This window comes from Pempheris klunzingeri, chromosome 17, assembly GCF_042242105.1.
Source record: "Pempheris klunzingeri isolate RE-2024b chromosome 17, fPemKlu1.hap1, whole genome shotgun sequence".
Lineage (NCBI taxonomy): Eukaryota > Metazoa > Chordata > Actinopteri > Acropomatiformes > Pempheridae > Pempheris > Pempheris klunzingeri.
Window position 1 is genome coordinate 2,347,764 of NC_092028.1, and position 26,578 is coordinate 2,374,341.

Genomic DNA, 26,578 nt, shown 5'->3' on the forward strand with positions numbered 1-26,578 from the left:
TATTTTATCCATTCCCATTCCCTTTTGTGGAGATCCGCTCTTGTGCTTTTGATTTTGGAGAGGCTAAAAATAATTTATGAATTTGACATTAGCCAAGTAGCTCTTCATATAAGATGAGGCAGCATTCATTTCAGATTTTAAACTCCTCCACCGCACCGGTGGGGAAGAGTTCTTCAGTAAATGCACCACATCAAAGCCTCTGAGTGGGTTTCAGCTTGTGTATATCTGTGTATAACCCAGCTGTGTGCGTTGTGTTTGCAGGTGTGCTGTGGTTGTCGGTGGTGTCGGAGGTGCTCTACATCCTCCTGCTGGTGGTCGGCTTCAGTCTGATGTGTCTCGAGCTTTTCCACTCCAGCAACGTCATCGACGGGCTCAAACTCAATGCCTTTGCTGCCGTCTTCACCGTGCTGTCCGGTAAGATGGACGCCTGATAAAACAGACAACCTGTGACGGCTTTTCAGACTATTTGCTACGGTGGCTGTGAAGGGTAAACATGCCAAATTGGCCCAAAGCTTTTCCACTGGGGGAAACGTGCTGCAGCTTCAGACACACAAACCCAGAAAACAAAATAAGAGAAAAACACAAACAAGCTCTCCAGGCCGAGCCTTTTCATGGATGAATTATTAAATCACAAAGTTCTATATTTTCTGACAGAGTTATGTATCTGTCCCCTGATTCAATGGAACTCAATGCAGGTCCAAAAACTATGTTTTTAAATCATTTACTAGGAGCAAATGACTCAAATACACATAAGCACAATAAATAGCAGCAACAAAAGAGAGGACACATCATTCTGTCTGTGCTGGTCCTGTGAAGGCCCAACAAGCAGACCATACAGTGTGCTTTGGGAGGTAACGTCCACTGGAGTGAACAGAAAAACATGTACAAGAAAAAGTGGATCAAGACTGTTTTTGGGCCTGATAGCATCACGTGACGGACACCGTTGTTGTAACTACACGGTTTGGCCACTAAGCCAAACTGGCTTTAAAGCCTTGCACACTTCCTGGGGGCTCTTATCTCTCCTTCCCACCACCATTATGAATTTATGATGTAAATTCTCAAACCAGCAAAGATAATAATCAAATGGAATATTAGCTGACGCGTTGCGGGATGCCACCTGGTGGTTGGGACGTGGTACTACACATGAAGTGTCTGTTGTTGGAGCGGGAAGTGGAGTAAAGAGGTGACAGAAAAAGATGTGTATCTCTTTACACCACTTCTTCTTCTGCTTCAAAAACAAACACACTCTCCTGTCTGCTCTCTCCGGGGTTGAAAATCAAGCTCGCGTTTTTTTCTGTTATATTTGTTTTCAGGGTTTTTTTTTTTGACTTTGCGTCATTTCTGTATTTCCAGTTTTCTATTTATGTTTTTATTTTGGCTTTCTTTTGTTTTTTCTTCAGAATCATCAATCAATCCGATTGATCAGAATCAGACTCTGAATGTCCATCTGCAGCATGTTTCCATTGCTGTGTTTGTTCAGGATTTTCTTTATGTGTATTTGAATTGTCACGATTCTGAAGCTGCACCACGTTTCTCCTAATGAAAGGTTTTGGTTCGCTGTAGCACATTCACCCTTTCCACCACCAGAATTCACCACCTCTAGTAGTAGAAGTAGGTGATGAGAACAACGATTTGAAAAATTATTTTAAAGCCACTTTACAACACCGACAGACTACATATTCCTCCAACGCACGCATTCCCACTCTGAGCACAACGAGGGGTGAAGAGAGACTCTGCAGATTTGTGAGAGGTCGTCCGGGGTCAGAGGTTATCCCCTGGAAGCCTTCGCTGTCTTGGATGCCAGGGATTTTAACTCCCAACTCATGTTAAACCTCTTACACAAGAAGTTGGCTCTGTGTCCACCACGCTGCTCACTGCTCGCCTCCTCCTCCTCCTCCTCCTCCTCCTCCTCCTCCTCCTCGGCCTCGCTGAGGATGTTGCCAGCGATTCTTTTTAGAGCACATTTTACATTCTTTACATTCAAACCCATGAAGCTGTGATTGTAATTTAAAAATGAAACCGTGTATAACACTAAATGAGGGTTTAGAATAACATAATGAATGGATATGGGATGGAGGACTGGAGAGTGGGACAGTAAGACGGGTTAAGACATGTTAAATGTTGTTTCATTTGATAGATTTGATCAGTGATGCAGTGAAACTGGTGCAAAAAGCTGAAATATTCATGTTTAACACAAAATGTATCAGTAAAATATAACAAGGGGACTTGAAGTATTCACTCCTTCCTTCTCCTCTTTGGACATTAAATGCTCATGTTATTAACGGTGAGTTTGCTCGACGTCCGCTGTTCATTTTACTGGTTATTATTATTGTGTTCAATATAAAATCTAAATCCAACTAAACACAATAACAGTTGATTACCTGCTGCATTGTTTCCTGTCTATACCTCATGTGCAGGTAAGAATGGTGGACTCACTAGCAATGAACAATAATCTAAAATGTAATTACTGAATGAAAATACATTGAATTATTGGCCATGAATTACAAAACAATCACAGCTTTGCATTGTTAGTCAGTCACAGTCCCACCTGAGGAGGTCATCATCCCAATTTATGATCAGCAGCATTAATATCATTACCATGAAAAGTGATAGTATCAAACTGCTTTCCTGTGTTGGTTTGGGGATAAATATTTGTGACAGGTAATACTGAAGCTTTATTGTTGACAAAATGTATACAGTGAAGCAGATGAAGGACCTCGTGCAGCCACCGGCGTCTCTCTCATCAAGGTGTCAAGGCTGCGGAGAAATAACGCTCTGCTCTTGGTGAACTGTAAATCTGGAGCAGCTGAGTTTCATTTGCTGTGTCACACACACACACACACACACACACACAGCAACAGCAATCTCAGTGCGACTGATTATAAACACAGGCACATGGCTCTAACCCATCACACACACACAGAAAACACACAGTGTGGTGTGTGTTTGATGGGGTAGATGTGATGTATAACCTCTGCATTAATGTTGTTCTCCCTCATTGGCTCATTTACATTGTGGCTCTTTGATTTACTGTATGTTTATGAGTGATTATATCCCCATCTCTGATTGATTGGATGTCCCATAAGTGGCAAAGTAATCAATTGGTATGGTATAATGACTAATTATAATAGTTACATGTGTTCTGATTTATTACTGATATAATGTTGCGCTGCAGCTTCGAGGTGATGTGATTTATTATTGATTTGTTATTGGTAATTATCATGGCAGATCGTCTTGTGCTGAGGGTCATAATGTAAGAAGAAGAAAGCTCACTGAGGATGTAGCCACACTGTTTTAGAGCCTTGTCATTAGTCAGAAGTGTAAGTTTGCCCTGATGGTGGTGCTAGAGGAGAGGTCATACGTTCATTAGAATAAGGGGACATCCTCCAGGGACAACGAGTGCCCACAGCAGCTCTTATGGAAATCCACTTACTACTCTCTGAGATACCTTGCTATGATGCTGGAGGAAAAGTCATTTTGAATCACCATCTTGGGACCAAGAATCATCATAACAAATTATGTGGCACTTTGTTTTCTAGTTGTTGAATTTCAGTGATCTAATCTATGAACAGGGAGCAGTTTGTTAGCGTGTTTGATACAGAAAATGTTGCTTATAAAGATGGTGTGTGTGTGTGTGTGTGTATGTGTGTGTGTGTGTGTGTGTTCCATGTATTACTCATGTTGTGGGGACATAAATCTGTTTGCACATGGTGACATTATGACACAGTGTCCTTTCCCCGTATCATAAATCACTTTTTTATGGAATTGGTCCAATATATTGTGCTACAGTGGCAGCAGTACTTTGTCTACTGCGTCAAAGTTTGTCCACCAAAAGTACTTGTGTGTGTCTGACAATGTTATGGAAAGGATCCCTATAGAGATCGACCTGGAAGATCACTCTCGCTGTTATATCGCTCTCTTTAAATCCATTGTCAAAGCCATTGATTTGACTTATTATTATGTTTTTGTGGGGCTTAAACATTTTAATCAATTGTAATCAATGTATTTTCCTCCAAAGTGGTGGAAACATGACTGTGTGTGTGTGTGTGTGTGTGTGTGTGTGTGTGTCGCAGGTCTTCTGGGTATGGTGGCCCACATGATGTACACTCAGGTGTTCCAAATCACAGTCAGTCTGGGTCCTGAAGACTGGAGGCCCCACAGCTGGGACTATGGCTGGTCATTCTGGTCAGTCTGCACACACACACACACACACACACACACACACACACACACACACACACACACACACACATACACACACAGACGCCTCTAATTTTGATAAAACTTGGGTTTCTTCAAAAAGGCCCCTGGGACGAATGAATCACTTGTTTTAAAATGACAGAATTCATGTGTGTTTCCACAAAGTCACAGGCAGATAAACAGACAGACAGTTGAACAAAGTGGCCAATCAAAGCCTCCATTAGTCGATCATAAATCATCTCTTCAGGATGGTGTTGGAGGCACGTCCTGCAGGAGTGTGTCATCATGTCATCACTCAGCAGGCGGTGTTGAGGTACGCAGGGAGCGTCAGGGCTGTTGGTTCTGGGATAATTAGCCAGACAAGACGCACTTTGACCCTCTCTGCTCAAAGGTTAAGTCGCACTGCAGCTGTTGTCTGGGTTCACTTTGCTCATTTGTGGATCAAGGACAGACAGCCTCAGAGAAGAGCACCGTCATGTTTCTGTGGAAGTGTGAACATGCTGCTAGTGCTGCTATATGTATCATTTAAAAACTTTTAATAATAGTATCATTATTCTTACAGATATTGGTGATGTTTTCATCATCACAAAAAACAATGTCACCAGAGTTTTCGATCTTCCTCAGCAGTTGTCGATGCTCTTATCTCCATTTTTCTGAGTGCCTTAAAGGGATAGTTTAGATTTTTTTGAAGTGGGGTTGTATGACGTAGGCTACTTATCCATATCCATCCTTATCCATAGTCAGTGTATCACCTACAGGAGATACTTATCAGTATGTCTGCAGTTTGGAGAAGCAGACAGGATTACTGGCATGGATGCTAAGCAATGCACAGTTGTGGACAGGGACAGAAGAAAAATGTATGTTTAGCCACCTAAAATAAAGCCCACCTAAAACACACTGACATCAGTGTGAACACTATATTTAGAATACTGTCACCACTTTACATGGACATAGCCCTGCCTCTCTTCAGAGTTATTCTCCACTGACAAAAACAGTCATTTTACCTCACTGAACACAGGAGTTTCTTGTGTAGCTGCTGAGACTTTGGTGCTTTAACATGTTAGTTTGGATCTGAACTTAACCATAAGTCACACAATAACACAGACAAAGTAACCGATCTGGGCAGCGGTAGACTAGCAACTCCTGTGTACTGCAAGGTAAAATTACTGTTTTTGTCAAAGGAGTCTGGTGGCTTGGACGAAAGCATAGATGGATATCGGCTTCAATTCCCCAGGTAGGTAAAGCAGTGAAAATATTTTAAATATAGTGTACACTTCAATTATTAAGTGGTAAAATGTGTATAACATGTTTTCTGCTGCTCCTGTCCACACTAATACATTGTTTAGTGTCGGTGCCTGTAATCCTGCTTACTTCTCCAAACTGGGGGCACTGACAATGGATAAGTAGCTCATACAACCACACTTAAAAAAAAATCCCTTTAAGGACATCTCGTCCACAGTGGCTTAAAAGCTGAGCTTCAAAGTTCATTTTTGGCTTTGAAAACTGGCTGTCTGCTGATGAAGATCATGTGAGATGCTCAAAGGCTCAGGAACAGCTACAAAATGGACATTTTGACCTTTGCAGCCCAATATTGTTCATTCAATGTTCAAAAGCAGCATTACATGTGGATTGCAAAAAGCAACACAAAACAACTAAAGACAAAAGACTGTTAAAAAAAGTCAATCATGAAGCATCATGAGGGAGTCATTCAGGACTGTGGAAGGGGAGTAAATTTAGCATTGTGATTAACCTTTACTGGAGCAGAGGGCCAAAATGCTCCTTCAGGACACATAGAAAGTATGAATGAGCTCTGCTCTGAGGGCGGTGAACTCTCACATGTTCTGTATAAAGCTTTCTAGAAACTTAGCTTCATATCAGCCTGAGAGAAATGAAAATAGATAGATCCTTACTAAAGAATTGCTGCAGTAGATTTAAACCTGGGCCCTGTTTTAACATAGTTCTGGTTTGAAATGACTAATAGAACACTGGAACACTGTTTTTAATTCGACTGCAGTAAATTGAGCCCAAAAATGCTCATTTCCACAACAGCTGTCCAGTGGGAGTTTATTTTGCAGCAGGACTTTACATGTTGCATGTCCCCATTACCTCATTTCCAGTCATTTCTCTATGCTGCTGTGATTATTTACACTCCAGTGGTCAGTGGCATCCTAGTTACTGATGTGTGGAACTACTCAAGCTATTCACTGTTGTGTGTTTGGTCTGAAACCAGCCTGACAGCATTGAACACGCTGCTTGTGAAGAATTCATTTCTGATTGTCAGTGTCATTAAAGTCTTTTCGTGCAAAACAAATAAAAGTTATAAATCTACATTCCCCCATATTTTGTTATCAGCAGGGTCAAAAAGCTTCATATGCAGCTGACAACAAATACGTCATCAGTCAAACTGCATCATTCAGAACAATAAGTCTGTCCAACTTTTTGAAACAATAGTGGTTTGGCTGTGTAATACATGTATGTATATATATATATATATATATATATATGTATGTATATATATGTTGTGGTGATTTGTATTGTATTTCACTGTGTTGGCACTTGATGATTTATGATTCTAATCATATTCCGTTTATTGTGTTTGCTGTAAAAGCTTTGAGCTTCCTCTGCAGGCAATAATGGTTTAATTATGAACAGAAAAGAAAGAAGTGACAGATGGATGTGACTGACATTAAACTATGTAATATCAAATTATACCATAGTTTGGATTCCTGTTTTCTGAGATAAAGACTGATGGACCGCATCAGTCACTTTGCTTCGTTTTGGTGTTTTGTTCTCTCTTCATGGTTTACTTGCTCAGCATCTTTACGGATCTTAGCTCGACATATTTTTTGGCGCAGAGTTTCCGACTGCACAGAGAGACCGTGAGCTTCCATATTAACTACCTTATATCACACCCATTCCCCTCGGAGCCGAGACACTCTCTCAATTAGCAGCACAGCAGTTATGGGCCGGCTAACATTAAGTGGAGCAGAGCCCGAGGCTGGAGAGCTCAGAGTGTTCACTGAATCACCAGAGACGTTCTTCTGAGAAATGTTAGTCCTTGAGGAAACGGAGTAACTCAACAACCATCAGTCATTCTGTCCTCTATCCATCCAACACGTTGGTCCAGAGGAAGATAACAACAACTGGCCAGATCTAATTAGATTATATCTCTGTTAAGGTGATTTACAACAACCGGTATTGCTGCTTAGGTCTCATCTGTGCTTCTCAGCATCATTCTGTTGATACTTTTCATGAATTTAGCCAGTTAGCTGTGTAGAAAGATGCTGGCTCAGAAATATTAAACCTCTGACTGGTGACCTGACCTCTCCACATGGGGAAAAGGAAAAAGCCATTAATGAAACACAAATGGAAGGAAAAATAAGTGGACATTTGCCTTTAATGGGACTCACAAATAAAAACAAGTGGGTTTTGTTAACCCCTGAGTTTTCATACACAGTTTATATGAAAATCAGCCAGCACCACCCTCAAAGCAACTTTTGTAGCTGTATTTATAGTTGTGGAAAAGCTGTAGTAGCTATATTAGCTATATCCAGCAGTTTTAGACTTAGACTAAATTGCTTCAATATTAATTACTGGCAATAAGTAACAGCAATTATAAAGCTAACATATATATATTATTCTTCCAATACTAATGCTGAGAAAGTGGAATATTCAACAAGTTCACCATCTTACATTTGTATGTTAGAATGCTGAAATTAATGGCAACTCAACTAATTGTTGAGGAGACGTGAACTGGCAGAAGTCACCAAGGTGGATCTGTACTAAATCTTAGTATCAGCTAAGAGATCCTCCTCTTCACCTGCTTCTTCTTCTTCTCTCTCCTTCTAATCACATCTCATCATAAACATGTCTCCCTCCCTCCAGCATGGCCTGGGGTTCCTTCACTTGCTGCATGGCCGCCTCCGTCACCACCCTCAACTCCTACACCAAGACAGTGATCGAGTTCAGACACAAGCGCAAGCTGTTTGAGCAGGGCCTGCGTGAGGAGCAGAACTACCTGGACCAGGAAGCCTTCCACTACTTCCGGGACCGCTCCCTCCAGTCCATCTCCAGCACCGTGGAGGTCTACCCCGGCCACGGCGGGGCCAGAGCCGGGCTCGTCGTAGGGGGCCCGGGGCCAGGACCGGGGCCGGGACCGGGTCCCGGACCTGGACGGGGCAAGATGAGAGCCGCCTCAGCCTCCATAGACCTGGGGGAGAACACAGACTCGCTGGGGGAGGAGCAGTGCTGAGCCATCCACAGGAGAGGGGGGTCATGTGGGATGGGGCTGTGGCCACATGAGGTGAGATGAAGAGGCGGACTGCTCCTTTACGTCTGAACTGGCCACAGGTTCTGCCACCGAACAGGAAAACACAGCAGCCCTTTTTTCTGTTTGAAGGAGATTATGAACTCGACCAGTAGAGACGGAGGAAGCGTCAGTTAACCGGAGGAGATTAGACGGATATGTTCTTTAAATATTAAATGAAAATCGAGTGTGAAAACAGACTGAGATGTTTCACTTTGACAGGCGGGAATCAAGATTCTTCATGGACAGGAAGCCGGCAGTTTTTCCAGCATATTTCACGGTGCTATGTGAAGTATTTTAAGATCAATATCATTTTGGTTCATAAATGTTAAAGTGGGCCGATGTTACAGCAGCCACTGTGGCCACAAGGGGCAATTAAACAATAATGGTGAATGCTTAATGTAGCATAGCAGTAGCACATATATAGAGCTATTATACAGTCAACAAAATGTCGGTATCTACCCTAAGTGTGCTAATATTGGCATAAGCTGCTGGTCCAAGTAAGGCTGTAGCAGCACCACCCCTGAGAGCGCTGAGCTAAGGCAGAGTGTTTTATTGCTTATGAACTAAACTGTGTTATTGGCACTGGAGACGACATTAGAAGAGGGTGTTAATGGACATTCTGACAAATCAATTGTTTAACTCATTTATCTTGAATAGGCTCATGGGCAGTAAACCACAGCAGCATGTGTCACTTTTTCAGAAGAGCAACTTTTTCCTTTAAACCAGCGTCTCGTGGCCATCAGAAGAATTACAATCAAAGGCACTTTTATGTGATTTTACATTCCATTCATCCATTTGGTTTTCATCATTCTTCTTCAAAACAAACAAGGACTGCTTTAGATTCAGTGGGGAAGCAGGGAGCAAGAGATCTGCCTCAGGAAAGGAACTCTTTAAAATAGGTCATGTCCAGGTCAGGCCCCATATGTGACACTGAATGTTAAAATAAGGATCCTAATAAGCTATGTGTCTGTTCATTTTCCAGCTGGTCCAACATTTCCTGCTGGTAAAACTGGAGTGCAGTGACAGAATGTTTGAAGGACAACATGCTCCTTCTATGAGATGGTTCTCCCCATTTCAGTCTTGCTTTAGGACGAGCTGTTACAGGAGTGAAAGCCTGATGATTTTAAATGATTTTAAAATGGCTCAACATTAGCAGATTGGTTTCATTAGCATTTGGTCACTTCAGTCAAATGAAACCTCAACATGCAGTTGCATTTGAAAAAGGCATATAACAACAATAACTAAACACTGGAGCTCATGTAAAAATCACTTGTATGATCAGATTCACTCTGACGGCCCCGTGGAGTCTCCCTCTAAACAAACAATGAGCATATTCATTGTTTCTCACTGAGGCCTTCCAAATGGGATGAATAGTAAATGGTCTGTACTCTCTAGTCATTCAGTGATCGTCCACATTCGCCCATTCATCTAAGTTCATTCTGTCACACACATTCACACACTGAAGCTGCTTCAGGAGCAAGTGGGGTTTCAGTGTCTTGCCCAGGGACACTTCGACATGCTGACTTGGAGGAGCCGAGGATCGAACCGCCATTCTTCCGATTGATGGACGACTCGCTCTACCTCTGAGCCGCAGCTGCCTCACATTTCCTCCCTCATAAAATATTTGTAAAGCGTTTGCTTTGTTTATGGTCCACCCATGTACAGCATGCTAGCTTGCAGTTTTCTTCCTTGCTTTTTGCTGGCGCGTTGATGCATAGCCATCATCTTTGGATCAGGGCTGTGTGCTGGGGGACTGCCCGTGTTCCAACGGCCCATTATGCTGAAACCCCAGTACTTCAAAACATGGCCTGAAATCAAACGCCCACTGCCCCAAAGGCCCATCGCTCCAAAAACACACCCTCTCCCTTCAGTTGGTAGAGCAGCGACTGCTGGCCCTGTCCATGGTGCTGAATCTGCTGGGTCCTAACAGGCGATCTCTCTGGCCTTACACAGAATAACACTTCAAGCAGTATCTATGCTGCAGACAAATTTCCAGCATCGGAATAAAAGTTTGTGTTGAGTTCATGGTCGGGTTTGATAAGAGACTGCTGGACAAATGGGCTCTCAGTCCTGTGAGGCATTTTTCAGACTGTTGGGGTTTTGGAGTGATGGCACAGTGTGGTCAGAGCATCAAACCCATGATGACAGCACGTGTCGTGTCAGTAGCACTACGAGTGGAGGAAGCAGGTACAGGTGATTTACACAAACTATATCATATTTAGATTCTTTTCTTTGGCAGGAATATAATTCAGGAGAGGCCCCAGCTTGTTAAAACTGTTTAAATTGGCTTTAGGATTTTGGCATGACAACCTCTCCCACTCCAACAGCCGCCTCAGGCTCTTTATGCAGCCCACTGTCCAGGTGAATGTCCTCTGTTACACGACCTGACAGTTCAGCATAGTTGAATCTATCATCATTCTCTGCATCGCTTCAATGATCACCTTTCATTTTAGTCATACACCACTTTAACCCCTTGAAATCTCAGTGGCCCGCCTCTGTGCCACTGAAGTTTTTCATCAACATCACGCCAAACAATGACCCCTTTACACCTTCGTCAGTAACATCGTCTCGTTTTGCGTCCCTTAATACCACTGCTGTCGCTGCAAAACCTGTTTAGACTTGAAGCTCTGCAGTGTTAAGTTCTTCTTTTTACTTTTTGTGAATGAAACTGGCCAACAAATGGAGCAATTTTGGGGCATTGATTATGTGAATGATCAAAACACACAAATGCACAGCTGTTCATAAACAGGCTGCAGTCATCAGGCTGAAACACTTTTTCAAGCAAGGCACATTGAACAAAGTAGGAGAGGTTTATGATTAGAACGTCTTTTTTCATATTGTCTTTGTGTATCTAAAAAGTAGTCCAGAGGCAGAGGAGGAACAATCCTTTCACAGGCAGCACTTTGACAGTTTTGAAAGGGCTTCGGGCAAATATTGACACCATGCAACCACCAAACAAATTATTTGAGCACAAAGCTAATTATAAAGGCTTTCACTCTTGTACCAAACTTTGTTCTTTTCCATAAAGCATATTTCATGAAAGGTTCTGTGTGTTGGCAGGACTATGGGTTATACATTTTTCATTGATGATCACGATTGTGTGGAAACAAATGATTGACAGCCCCATCACCCAGAGGTCAGGAGATCAATCCTCTCAGAAAGCTAATGTGCTGCGCCGTCTCGGTGTCCTTGGGGAGGCTGCAGCAGGGAAACGTTCACCTCTGACCTCTCTGAAAATTAACTGCATAAATGTACTGCGTGTGAGTGTCAAGGGGGCGTACGCTGCACCGAGGAAATAATAGAATCCTGATAGTCACTCCGATTTCAAAAGGGAAAAGCTGAAACGGAGCGGCTGTGTTAGCAGCTGATACTCATCGTCACAGACACTTTTCAGCTATGAAGTGAATATGTAAAAGATGATCTGTGATGTCTCTCTATTTGGACAGAAGGTAGTGAATCACTGATCTACAGTAAAATGGATTTCATGCACTGATATGGTTGTGTCCAGGCCAAAAGAGCTCTATGTGTCTAAAAGGGCTTTTTCCCACTGCAGGAACTTAATGACGAGTCACCTGGAGCTTCCCACAACAAGAGCTTTTAGGGTTTTGGTGCAAACTTCTTACCCAGACCCTTTTAGCTACCACAGCACTCTGGATCTGTATTTTATATGTTATCCAGCAGCAAATGTCACTTGTTAAGAGTGATAAAATGTTTCACTGGCATGAAACCAATGTCAATATTTCCAGACTGTGCTGACTACAGCGTAGAATGTGTAGAGTGAAGGCCGGTTCTTTTAAGTAGCGCAGTTCAATTCCATCATGAACAATTTTTGATTCTGTATTTTTAAGTTTTACATCCTCCAATCAACAGTGATTTGGCATGATAGCTGAGGACCTGGGTCATATCGTTTGCACCAGGACAGTCATTGCTCTTATGCTACATGAAAGAACAAGAATCTTTCATTGTGAACAGTAACCTGACCGCCGCTAACCTCACTCATCTCACTCTTCGGCCTTCAGCTCAGTGGGTTTGTAGTTGTGAAAGACTTCTTTGGCTCAGGAGGTGAGAGCTGTGTGCTGGTAGCTCGCTTAATGTACGCAGCAGTTTTGCTAGTAAACCTGGATCTTATGCAGTTCTGCGCATTCACCTCACAGAAGCAGGATTTTGGATTAACTTTTGCCAATTTAGTTGACATATTCCTCTGTGAGAGCAGATCTAACATAACTAATAACTGGTGCAGAGAAGACAAAAAGCGAAGCGGCACAGTATTTTGAAAAACTGATTTTGACTGGGCAAACATTTAATTATTCCGGAAAGAAAAAGACACCTGTAAGATTTCAAAAATAGTCTTGATTGAACATGTAAACTGCTGCTGGACAACAGGTTGAATAAAACACATTTAGTTGTTCCCCCAACATTTGCATAGGGAGCACTATATATATGTCCAAACCAGAGGAGTGTACACACAGGTTAGCTCACAGAAGGACTGTGTTTTCACTGCGTTTTACACACGGGAATGTTGCAGGGATACACCTTCAGAAGTGCAAGCTCTGTTTGGTAGGTGAGTGCTTTAGGAACAGATGAAAGTGAAATGATAAGTGTGGCCAGATTCATGTGATGACTTTTAAACATCAGCATCATTAAATTAGTGGAAGAGTCCTACTGCAGTGAGACATCCACAGCACAAAAATAAATGGGAAAACAGCTCACTACCTGAAAACATCACGGCTACACTACCTGAACTTTAATATATCTGTTGGTTGTCTGTCAATATTCCCCAACTCTGTGAGCACAATCCAAGCTCCTGTGGTGGAAGAGGCCCATAAACTGGACTGGAGTTAACTAACTACGTGTTGACGTGAAGTTATTTAAATGCACCATGGAGAGATAAAGGAAATGATGTTTCAATACTTGATTAAGAGTGACATGGTCGGTCTTTTTGCTTTGGTTTTAGCTAATGCCAGCCACTTTTTATTTCATGTATTCACAGAAACAAAGTAACGCCCTGAGAAATGATTTAGTCTAACCAACAAAGATGAGTCATGTCTGGGATTTTTGTGATGGTCAGCATCAGGTATTCAAACATAAACTGTAAAATGGACTGAAACCCAAGCTACTGCCACTGCTGTGGTCACTATAGTTTCTCCTGGATGTTTGCAGCGTACTACTCTGCTTGGGAATGCTCTGTGTGTTATGTAAAGCGTGGCAGATTGTAAACAGCAGGGATTAAATTGGCTGAAAGTCACAGTAGTAACAGTGAGGTTTTGGGCTCAATGTAATCCAAACACATGTTCTAAATCTTCGTGCTGTAAACTGGTGGTTTGTGGCAGGTCGTGAATCCTCTGTACGCAGATATAAACTTGCTGGTGACAACTGAAATTATCTATTATGTTTGAATGTATTTACCTAAATATATTTATCTATGTATTACACATCCTGTTTCCTGTCTTTTTTCCCAAATTGATTCAATTTAATTTCTCCAGCACATCAAGCTATTACAGATGCAGCTGAAAATCCCTCAAGGTAATCAAATCTTGTGTAAGCTTTGCTTTCCATCACCTCCAGGTCAGAAACAACTAACTGCCCCAACACTGCAACTAACACTAATTCTAATTAACACTGAACCAATTGAGTATTCTACGAATGAACTGATTAGCATCCAACAGTTCTGTTTTTCTAATGTCTATTGAGTATCAAGGCTGCTAGAACCCAAAGGAACCTGGGTATGCTCCAAAGCCCCAGGTTTACTATATGGCAATTATTTTATGGTGGAAGAAATAATTAGCAATACCAAAGAGTCAAATACTTGTGTTACAAGTAAACGCCCTGCACTTTAAATCTTACTTTTGTAAAAGTATCAAAATATACTTAAAGTAGAGGTTATCCTTTCCTGGTTATCTGTCAAATTGGGTTGAATAATATAATTGCGTTCATCATGAACTGAGTCGTGCTAACTTTGCTTACTTACTTAACGTAGCTAACATCGGGGCAAGCAGCACACGCTTTGTAAAGCTTTTGTGATGAGCTTTCATTTTACAGAAATAGCTTGTCGAATTGGCCAGAATGAAAAAGGAACTACAAACGTTTGCAACAATACCGACAATACCTAATCTTGGTGGCTGTTTTTTTGTTGTTTAGTTTCACTCAAAGTCAGAAACTGCTGCATAGTGTGTGGATTTTGTGTAGAAACCTCTCATCTCCTCAGACTGTCCACTGGCAGATCACGAGGGAGACGGGTTAGCACCACAGTGTGGCTGCTGAGGGGCACGGCTGGATAAAACTATTAAGAATGATGTCAAAGTGTGATGTGGATAATGTATGGATAAATCACTCAATGCCACGCACGGGATGAATTATTTCACCCGAGTCAGAGGGTGAATTATTACAGGCAAGGGTCAAAACCAGGGAAGGCAATCCAATACAGGCAAACAAATCTGTTGAGGAGCAGGCAGGAATCTAAAGTCCAATAAGCAGGCAAGAGGTCAAACAGGCAGGCAGCTGGAGACTGTTGACCTGCAAGGAGTGAGTGTGAACGTCCCAGTTGAGTATGTGCTGGGCTGATGAGATAAGTGGAACAGGTGAGGGGGGGGGGGTAGGCCAGGTAAGTGCAGAGCTGATTAGGGAAATGGGAGCAGGTGTGTGGATGGGTGGGGCAGTCAGGCGATGAAGGAAGGAAGGAAAGTCAGAGGGCGTCTGGTGGATAGATGGAGGTCAGAGCAGAGACAGATATAGTTACTAACACGTGGCTAATTTGGGTTTTCTCATGTGATACATTTTGACCGTTAAACACAAGAGAGTGTTTTTGTTTTGGCACAATCAATTCAAAGGCATGAATCAGTGTCATGTCATGTGAGGGCAAAAATATCAATTTGAGAGCATGAAATCATGAATTATTAAAACAAATGAGCATTGTGACCTGAACATGTCTGATTTGTCCCGACCTCTGAGGATGAATCACGCTGCCTGCTGACCTGCAGTTATGGATTCCTTCCCCTCCCACAACTTACAGACGTGCCAACTAGACTTGTCTTGATCCATAATATCTCCACAGCAGACGTGATGAATCGTCTCCCTGACCAGTAATGTCCTGCTGAGATGCAGACAGGGAAGATTGGCTGAGCAGTTCAAGTTCTCTTTCACAGTATTGCTGTTCATTGTAAATTGGGAATGGACATTTCATAACACAGGAGAGACGCACAGAGAGCCTCTACCCTCCCCATTACAACACTGCAGGGTATGTTCACCAGCTAGTCTCTAATTGTGTTTGCTGTTTGCTGTTGGGCAGGTAGGATGCTGCTGCCTGCTGCTGCTAAAATTTATTTAATGAAATGAGAGTGTGACCAAAACAGTAAAACTGCAGTAAGTTTGTCCAAAACCATCTGAAAGACACTGAAAAGCTCCACAAAGCTGAGAGTTACTGACTCGGGTGGTATTTTTCACATTATCACATTAAGCCATTCAATCTATTGTATATATGAAATAATTGATGGAGGCAGCTGTAAATTATGACGAAAGGTCACATGTTCGATGAGATATGGATAAAATCTTTAATTTCTCTTAATGGCTCCGTCATAATTGATACATGATGCATTTGTACAGCCTCCAAATAACGACATGAGCCTCTAGTTTGGCACTAAATGAGGTACAGCACAGTCCCAGTCCTTGGAGAATACATTACAGTAGATGCATATTTCTGAGCTGCTCCTGGGCTTAATGGGGCTTGATGATAGCAATGCTTCATCTCAAGGTGGACCTGTATTTTTCAGTCAGGATATATTAGATATATGTCACTGGGCGTTGTTTGCAGTGAATCTGGAATTGGTCATACAAATAAATTGGCCACAGAACATCTAGAAGAAGAGAATCAGGTTGTTTGTTTGCACCAGAAAAATGGGAGGCAGTTATAATGATGAAGTTAATTTCCAATGGGACATCCCAGCGATCAGTACCCTCTATTCTCATGAACTGACCTCCCCATCCGTCACTACAGACTCACCTCCAACCTTTTGGAGGTCTATCAATGCATAACCAACCATTTTCATCCACAGTGGCATTTTATGAATCTGGTCAATAGATGGATGAAAAAAGAAAAGATAGATGTCGAGATAGAAAAGATGATAATGAATGTGAAGTCTGTTAATGTCACCAACGTTCACGATGCACAATGACCCTGATTTTTAGGCAGGTAGTCAAAGATAAGCTAATTAAATTGCAGTTACAGTTAAGTAAACCTGTCATGTAGCTCTCATGGTAACGACGAGCAAATAATTTGTTCAGGAGGACCAGGCACAAGTGCCAGTAAAGCCGGTTTCTAGCAGCTCAAGCCAAGAAACACCAACTAGGAAAACAATTTCAAAGATGTGTCTTTATTAGCAGTAAAGTGTTTTACTGCCGGAGCGTCTCCGTGCTGTCGCAGGCCTCTGCAGGTACGGTGAGGCTGCTCGGTCAGACATCCAGCAGAGAAAAGAGCAGTGAAGCACTTTAGCACAGCTTTGAGACCATTCTGGTGAATCCCAAAGGATGTTTCAAAGTCAGAGAGTAGCCGCAAAGCTTGTTCATTAAAAGTGGGACTTTTTACAAGACTGCTCCTGGTACTTATCAACTGTAAAACATCCCGCTGGGTACGCAGCTTTTATTGGAGAGGGGACAGTTGTATATCACCCCCTTAAAACTCAACCTCAGGGACGAGCCTTTGGAAAGCTTATGTGTCGCTGTGATTTGTGTCCCTCAGTTTATTGTCACTGAGTGTTATTTTCCATGCTTCTTTGTTCTTGTACTGCACATCAGGCTGTCACAGACACCGGAGACAGATCCATAAATATTCTCAGTGTTCCTCTCCACCTGAGCAAATAAAGCACCTCGGTGCACTGGTGTGTGCAGGTGTGCGTTCGTATTAAATGGCAAACACTTGTTACAACATGTCACAATGTCAGCCAAGTCTCACATTTTCCTTGTCTGCTTTTTCCCCTGCCATGCACTAACTCTCCTGCCAGTCACACCTGCACACCTGCTCCCCCTTCCCCATCAGCCCCCATCAGTAGCTTACACACTTAATTTATTCCCCGTCAGATCATTACATTGCACTTGTTTTACCCACTTTGTCCCTGAGTGATGCTTTTGGGTTCAAATGTGTTTTTACTGTGCCTTTACATCTCTCAGATATTTGGATCTACTACCTAAGTGAGTATTTGTATCAAAAATACATTAAAAACATCGGTCTTTTGATGACGTGACCCCACAGATGGTCCCGCCCGTTGACCCACAGAGCCCCCAGAGCTTTGAGAGGCTTACTGGCTACTTAACTGGACTCTTTTTGTGAGGTTACACCAGGGAGGGATTCTTTGATCTTGTAAGTGGTGTATTATTTAACCACAGATGAGGATGAAAGGATAAAACCAGAAGTGAAAGTTTTTGATATTTTGGTGAGGAGAAAGTTCAAGCCAGTCCCAAAAGCCCAAAACTGATTCAGACAGATAAAAGATGTTTCTCCATCAGAGCAATGAAATACATTTAAAGCTAAAGTTAAGAATGAATAGCCACCAGAGGGCAGAAAACCACTAGTAAAAGGTCCTAGTCATGTGCCGAGGGGTGCCTCATTCCCCATGACCTGACTGCCCCACCCCCACCCACTCACCTGTTCCCACTTCTCTCATCAGCCTTGTTTCAGTCTATACAGTATCCACCACCTCCACCTGTCACATTGTCTTATGTGCTCCTCAGTAAAGCACTCCAGGTTCTTCACCTGCCTGCTGCCTGCAAGCATAACTCTTTGTCTCATCTTTGTCTCATCTTTGTACTCCTGCTCTTTTGCCAAATCCCTGCCTGGTTTAGTCTTCCCTTCTTTGTTTGCTGGTCTCTTGATGTCTGCCTGTGCTTTGGGGTCCAAACGGATCCTCACTGGGTCATTACAGCCCACTGTAGATTCTCATGTGAAAGGTTGGTGTCTTACAGCACAAATACTGTTTCCATTTACCAATTTTGTCACGTTTTACCGTTGATGCTGCCGTCATTGAAACTCTATAGCCTTCGTCCTGCAACACATACTACTTTAAAAGGCTGCGGGAAAGCCTGGAGATGCATTTCATGTGAAAAATCTGTCACAACACTTTCAGCCTTGGTACCTTAACACAGATAAAGACAAGGGAAAACATGAAGTGGCGATGATGAGATGGCATGTACTTACTGCAGCGCTGTGTAGGAGTACGTTGTACAGAATTTATCAAAACAAGCAAACATTAAGGCATGGAGCAACATAATCATTCCATTGGGGTCTTGTTTGTGTCCACCTGATGAATGTAAGACCAACATTTAGTCCTCTTTCAGCTCTGGTTTGGTCTCTACCAACTGCTGAAAAAAACATGTTCCATTTTATTTACCACCGTTTACTGTGTCTGTTCACTGTTTAGTGCTCGCCAGGCCGTGTACTGTGGTTACAGCTAAAAACAGCTGATGAACCAGGCAGGATATGTGCCACGAAAACAAACTGTGAACTCAAATAGGCCGAAAAGCTCTGTAGAGCGGCAGAAATAATGAAGATTCTCAGTGGGTTTAATATTATTATTATTATTTATGATGTATTATATGAAAGGCACACTAGAGGATTTATATGCATTAAGTACATTTTCCTCAACAGTGTGTGTGACAGTCCTGTCTGTGACAGTACTAACACACACTCCCCTCAGAGCCAAATGAATCAATTGAGTACACAGCAAAGGAGATGGATTGTTAGCTCTGTGTGTGTGTGTGTGTGTGTGTGTGTGTGTGTGTGTGTGTGTGGTGACTGTCACTTATAAACAAATCCTTCTGATTGTGCCAAGCCTCTCAGATGGCCATCTGAATACCTGATTGGTGTGTGTGTGTGTGTGTGTGTGTGTGTATATTTGTGAATAATTGTTCCACACCAAAGTTACCATAATAAAACACCAAATGAATAACAGTCAGAGTGATTTTTTTATTTTATTTTTTGCAGGAGGAGCAGCTGTCCCTTAGAGAGTAATGGCTGCCACTGTTAGACCAATACACACACACACACACACACACACACACACACACGTCAACCATCCATTTTTATCACAGCTCCATTGTTTTGTTGACGGTTTGGGAATTAAGTATCCGTGTTCAACAGGTTTTTTTCCTTGTCTGGTGTTTGTTATTCTCTCCGTGTCTTCCAGGGGTGAAGGTGTCACAAACAGATGATTACAGCACGGTACTCTCTCTGATGATGAAGTGGAGAGTGAGGATGAAAAGTAGCTTGATCTGTTAAACCTCTGTCATTCATCACTACTGTTCACTGTCATTCAAGTTTGCACTGGTTACCATTTATTGTTTTCTTATGGCCTCATTTCAACACACCTGATATTCCAGCTAATGTTCATCACTTTCTTAAAAGGTCACATGGAGGCAGTGAGTAGTTTAATTTTATGATCTAGTGACTGTTTGTAAGTCTTTTACATGGATACCAGCACAGAATAATTATTACAGTATATACATGACTCTGCCCAGAACTACTGTACATGCAAACATAGCGTGCACTTAAACTGGTGTTGATTTTTTTAGGTGTTTCTTTTCAGTGCCCACGTCCACAGCGGTGATACACTGGCTATGGAGAAGGACCTCTTACAACCACACCTCAGATAATCTGAACTACCCTTTAACCATCATTGTAATAAATAAACTGGCCCTAATCGTGATACTGTGTGGCATCAGAGCTACAGGTAAACTAACAGCTGCCCACATCCACTGGTAATTAACTTTGTTATGAGAATTATTTAAATGGCCACTTTACCAAAATCACAAAAACATGATTGATCATCAGTGAGCTGCACTGTTACACTGGGTGACACATTCCTTCATCAATCACCATGAACACACACACTGTAGTTTATTTTGACTCAGTCCCACACACACACCCCAAACTGCCCCCAAAACTCACTAAAGCACTAAACGTGCATAAATCAAAAATAGCCCCCAACAAACGCATTATTTCCTCCTGTTTGATAAGAACAGCAGTGAACAGCTCTTTGAGGAAATCACTGAGTCTTTAAACATGAACACAAACTTTAAACATGAAACCTGCTGCACAGTTTATGGCCCTGACAGTGAACGCCACAAACCATGCAGATACTCTGATCATCTCTCTTGTCCTTTTCTGCTCCTCTTCCTTTTGCTCAGCCTCCACTTCATCAGTTCTCTTCACAGCTTCACCACATGACAGTCTTTCTCTGCTCTGATCTTAATCACGTTCATTCCCTAAATTCTGTTTGCGCACTATGCAAACCCTGAGTGGTGATTTCCTTTGCAGGGCACACCCCTCACTATAGCAGTTGTTCTTCCCACACGGTCTGAGTCATCTACAAACTGCAGCAACATATTCCTGACAGTAGCAACATCTGAGAGGAACTCTTGCATATGGTCTCACCCATACTCCAGATACACTCCTACCAGTAACTGTCCTTAAAAAGTCAAACACACTCCTCGACTGACAGTAGCGCTCCACTTACTACTCCCATCCTCCTTCTAAGTGGGAAGCAAGATACACCACCACAATCTTCGAATGTTCTTCTGTTAAGGGCTTTATCTCTCTGACGCTCTGATACACTGTCACTGATAACCATCACACCTCTTTTTTCTCCAATAACCAACCAACCACGTGTGGATCCTTGAAAATCCCATCTGTTTGTGTCACAGCTATCATTCCAACATTGCACATCTCTTTCCTCAACATGTGACTGGGATCACTTCTTCCTTTTCTTCTTTGACTCCACTCTCTCTTCATCCTTCATCCTCTTCATCAAACACCCTCCCACCTCAGACGTTTGTGTCCCAAAACATAGAATAACACCAGCCATGTCATTTAAATAAAATAAGATAAGATAAGATTAAGAACAACAGTGCAAAGATAAGTCAAACAACAGGTGCCTATATAAGTAGAATATAATATAGATAGAAGCTATGTAGGATATACAAATATAACAAAGAGACTGCACTGTAGTAGAATGGATGAAGAGATGAATTATTGCACCTGTCAGAAAAACAGTATTGCACAGACTTGAATGAGGATAAGATATCGGTCATGAGTCCAGTTGAATGAACAGTTCTGATTGTACAGTCTAACAGCAGCAGGCAGGAAGGATTTGCGGTACCTTTCCATCACACATCGTGGGTGGAGCAGCCGGTCACTGAAGGAGCTGCCTAGTGCCTGGAGTGTCCTGGAGGGGGTGGGATGTGTTGTCCAGCAGGGAGGACAGCTGAATCCAGCGGGCATCCTAGGACAGAGCTGGCCCTCCTCACCAGTCTACCCAGTCTCTTTCTGTCCCTGGATGTGACACTGCTGGCCCGGCAGACTGTAAAAGACGGCAGATGCCACCACAGAGTCATAGAAGGTCCTGAGGAGAGGGTCCTGCACTCCAGAGGACCTCAGCTTCCTGAGTGGGAACAGTCTGCTAATGATAAACATGTCATAGTGAATCTATTGACACAGCATGTGTACTCACACCTCATAGGCTACATGCAAGTGTGAAGTCACAGCGAGCTAAACATGAAAACATCATTGATCCAAATCATTAGACAATAGTTCAATATTTGACTCGTCTTCAGATATTCTTCATAAACTTTGAGAATTAATGAAGCTGCTGGGCTTTATGCAACATGTTGCCAACCTTATGCAGCTGAACATTCATCTGACCAGCTCTGTATCAGACGGTGAGTCTCCAGAGGCTCTCTATGAAATGTCAGTTAAATATCAGGAACATCAGTTCCTACTGACCATAATACTCCCTCAGAGCTCCGTCTCTCATAAGAGTGGTAATGAAGTGCAGCAAACTGAGCGAGCAGCAGCTGGTGAACAGATATTACAGCGATCTGTTTCCACCCCTGAGAACACAGACTGCTGAGCTGAGATATCAGACACCAACACAGACGCAGAGGTTCTGCAGTTTATGGTGAGTTATGGAGATTGTAGTGGAAGGTAAACAACTGTAAGTCAGCTTACCCACCTTTTAACCCTCCTCTTTTGTGGAATATAGTTTACAATCTTTGGCTTCTAGTAGTACCACACCTACTGTATCCACACACACACGCACACACACACTTACGCACACGCACACACACACACACACACACACACACACACACACACACACACACACACACACACACTGAGCTTGCTGTATATCGAGTGAAGTCCACTTATGAGCTTTTGCTGACATCTTATGGCAAATTCTTATCATTGCACCGACCTCCTGCTGCAGCCTGGACCAGTATTGTGCTACGGTACCATTTTGAGGTATTCTAGTATTTAACTTTAACTTTATACTTCTACTCCACCTTCAGAGGGACATATTGTTCTTTCTACTTCACCACATTTATCTGACAGCTTTAGTTACTTAGTAACTTACTTGGTTAGCTTTAGAATCTATAATTCAATGAATAAATCATAAAATTATTATATCATTATAGATTAAGACACACAATAGTATATAAAGTAGCTGAAATGACAAGCAGCAACAGTAGTGGTGCATCACTTTTATTATAATTATAATCCAATAATATAATATGTAGGATTCTAAAACAGACCATTCAGCAAAATTAGTACTTTTACTCTTTTCCTTTAAGGATAATTTGATGCTCATACTCACTTTTACTTAATGCTAGATTTGTATTGGAATATTTTACTCTATGAAATACTTTTACGTCAGTGTGCAGCAGCAAGATGGTATATTCTTTATGTTTCTATTAGTTTACTGTGTGCTTCACTGATCATAGCTGGTAACTTGTTCCATACTGTGATGGCTCTGTACGATTCACATCTCCTCACTGCATCTATTCTGGGTTTTTGTTTAACTAGATGAACCCAGTAGTGTGACTGTGTTGGGTGTTTCTTATAACAGATATTCCTACAGTAACTCATTAGATTGCATGCCATCCTATCCATGAGAGACTGGCATGAATTCTCTCTGTAATCTGGCTCACACCTAGCGGAAAGGGCAGAACAAGCCTTGCAGCTTTATTTTGAGCTATTTTGAGCTCAGACAGATCTTTTTTGGCTGTTCCCGACCAGACAGCCGAGCAGTAATCAAGATGAGCAAGTCTAGTCCCTGTGTAGCTAGCACTCTTCTGGTGCATGATATTTCTCTTCCCATTTCCTTAACAATGTTTTCAATATGTTTCTCCCATGATAGCTGCCCGTTGAGTGTGACACCAACCAAATTTGTCTCTTGTGTACAATATCTGAGCCACTGGGTGACAGGGACAGCTGACTATCACTAGCAGCAGCATATCTGGGCCTGAACATGATACTTAAACAAGTCTGTTCTCATATTTAGTCAAGTAATAGCTGCAGTTGATATTAAAGAGCGTTCCTTAATTCATTTATATTAGTTCATGTAAAATGGATCGCTGTATTGTTGTCTGCAAATAGAATAACATATACAACACATATGTCACTAGTGAATATAGAAAAAGAAATGTGTTAAAAAACCTTTCCGTAGTGCAGGCACATGGTTTTAGCACAGTAAATGTCAGGAGGTCATTTCAGGTATTTCTGTGAGCTCAGTATCAGGCTTTGATACACACACAATACGAGTGTAGAATAAACCAGACTTCTCCTTTATTATATAACTGAACACATGTCATGATAGGTGCAAAATCTTGAATGTACAAACAAACTGAGAAGGGCCACCATGAGAGCAAGTTATTGTTAACTGATATCAGCCTAAAGTGGCCACAGGTTCTGTTTTTATTTATACAAACTTTGCATTTGAGGTGGTTGTAAGTTTCCTGCTCTTCATCCCTAAACTCAGTATGTTCCAAAATGTCCTGTTTTTCTCAGCATGTGACTTAACGTACTGCCGCTCCCATTAACACACCACCAACCCATTGTAGCTGACTTAATCACATGCTGCTCTCACACAGTGAGGAAACTCTAACCTTATTACAGCCGACACCAAAGTGGATTCTTGTTACTCAAGATGGATTCAAGGTGGAGGATCACTTTAAAGCCACTTAAGGGTGAATTACACAGAAACTCGAGGTTTGTGTGTGCTCTTTGTGCTTTGAAAACTTTAACCAAATTAGCTAAAGTCAACAGTCAGCAGGCCTCTTCTTATCCTATTATGGTTGGGCCTTCTCCACTGGATATTTGGAATTTGAATATCCACACAGGCTTCACTTCACGTTACGTCATGCTGCTTGAAGCAAACTGCTGTTTCAGTGCTAGATGGAGAGTTAAAGGCATGAAATACAATCCGATGATTAATTTACACATAAATGTGGAAGAAGAGTGCTCAGTCATGCTTGTGATGTAGAAACAATTTACACTAAAATGGGATTTGTGTCAATATATTCTGGGGAAAGTAAATTCCAGTATGAAAGAGACAAATACAATCACTAATTTGGCTTATTTCTAACCCGTGATGGACTGGTGAGAGATGGCCCAAGTGCATGCTGGGATAGACTCAAGCCTTCACACACAGAGAGAGAGAGAGGCCTGCATGTACAGTAACGATTATGTTCAATACCAACTGAACTGTCCATTCATTGTTTTGTCTAAAAAGGTGTCCAGGCTGACGTCTCCAGATGTCTTGCTCTGTCCGACCAACAGTCCAGAAGCTAAAGACATTTCTTTATTTTATATTATCTTTATTTGATAGGGACGGTGTAATGCAGCATAGTTCCAATACAAAGCTATATGATATTTGGTTGGTTGGTGCTTTAGTGTAGTGTAAGACCAGAAAATGACTGTCATTAGTACACAGAGCTTGGTGACCTGTAGCTGGTGTAACTGAGGACAGAAACACATCCTGATGGCTGGTGACCAGCTGTTATCTAGTTATACCAGTCTGTTAACGGCACCATCAATCAAAAAGCAAGTGATTTGCATGTTGATTTGATAAGTAGAGCAGCCGTGCAGTACGTGGTGGAGGAAGCGGTTGGAGCTTTTACTCAGTAGCATTACTAAAGTGTAACGAAGTGTAAAGTGTAACTGTTAAATGTCCTGCATTCAAAATGAAATAATTCAAAAGCATTGGCATTAAAATATACTTAAAGTAAAACTACTCATCATGCACAATGGCCCATTTTAGAATATATTATATCACTGGATGATTATTATTCATGTTACATCCTGCTGTGTAGCTAAACCTGTAACCATATATCATCATTTATTGGTTCATTTCTACTTTCTCATAATAGTTCATACCTACTACAGCTGTCACAGACATGTAGTGAGTGTACTTAGTTACATTCAACTGTAACTTTGTACTGAAATCCACCAAAACTTCACAGAGACTTTCTCCTCTTTCTAAATGATCACTGATGCCTCTGTCTACTGCAGCTGCTGGACCAGCTCCTCGTCCATCTCACAGTCTGGAGGTTCTTGTGGCTTCGACAGTTTCTCTCTGCCGAGCTTCACCTTCGGTTTGGAGGCCGCAGAGAGCAGCTCCTTCTGGAGCCTCCGCTCCCTCTGCCTCCTCAGCAGGGCCAGGATCTCCCTCCTCTGGTCGGCCATGGCCACATACCGCCGCCTCTCCTCCTGTCTCTGCCGGAGAGCGGCCACACTGGGGGCGAAGTATGTGGACGGTCCGGGAGGAGCAGCGGTGCTGCTGCGGCGCTGCGGCCGGGACACGGGCAGCCTCTGGCGGATGTCTGCAGACACCAGCCGGGACTCCAGCGGCGGCAGGAGGGACAGAGAGCTCCACAGCTGCCTGGCGTGGGACACATCCTCCGGGGAAGAGCCGTCAAACACGGTGTAGACTTGATCAAACTCCTGCTCAGGCTCAGCCTCCACAGACATGCTGCTATTAGACACACAAGTTTGTTGTTTGGTGTGGTCACCTTGGAAACGAGACCACTACGGCAAAGCAGAGGGCACAAGAACCCCACCATCCGCGTAAAGTCCGCATCTCACATTCACATCATCAGCAGAGGAAATGTGTTTTCAGTTTGTATGGTATGGCTGTAGATAAATCAGCCTGGTCCTGAGAACAGGCCAGTGTGTTGGTAGGTTATTAAATGTTGCATAAGATTAATAACTTGGATTTTATGTGGATTTATCTTCAGGCTCCATAATAC

General features: G+C 42.4%; 2 protein-coding genes across 2 annotated transcripts in view; one reads left to right on the forward strand and one right to left on the reverse strand.

The window, feature by feature from the left end:
* Nucleotides 1-8,452, forward strand: part of gsg1l (gsg1-like) — a 29,907-nt gene extending 21,455 nt beyond the window's left edge. The window contains exons 3-5 of the mRNA XM_070848371.1: nt 262-414; nt 4,074-4,185; nt 8,086-8,452. Coding sequence (XP_070704472.1) covers nt 262-414; nt 4,074-4,185; nt 8,086-8,452 — 632 coding nt within the window. The remainder of the gene's footprint in view (nt 1-261; nt 415-4,073; nt 4,186-8,085) is intronic.
* A 17,380-nt stretch (nt 8,453-25,832) lies between these two features.
* On the reverse strand, nt 25,833-26,300 carry hoatz (HOATZ cilia and flagella associated protein). Its single transcript, XM_070848721.1, has one exon. The coding sequence runs from the start codon at nt 26,298-26,300 to the stop codon at nt 25,833-25,835; it is 468 nt and encodes a 155-aa protein (XP_070704822.1).
* Nucleotides 26,301-26,578: the final 278 nt, after the last annotated feature.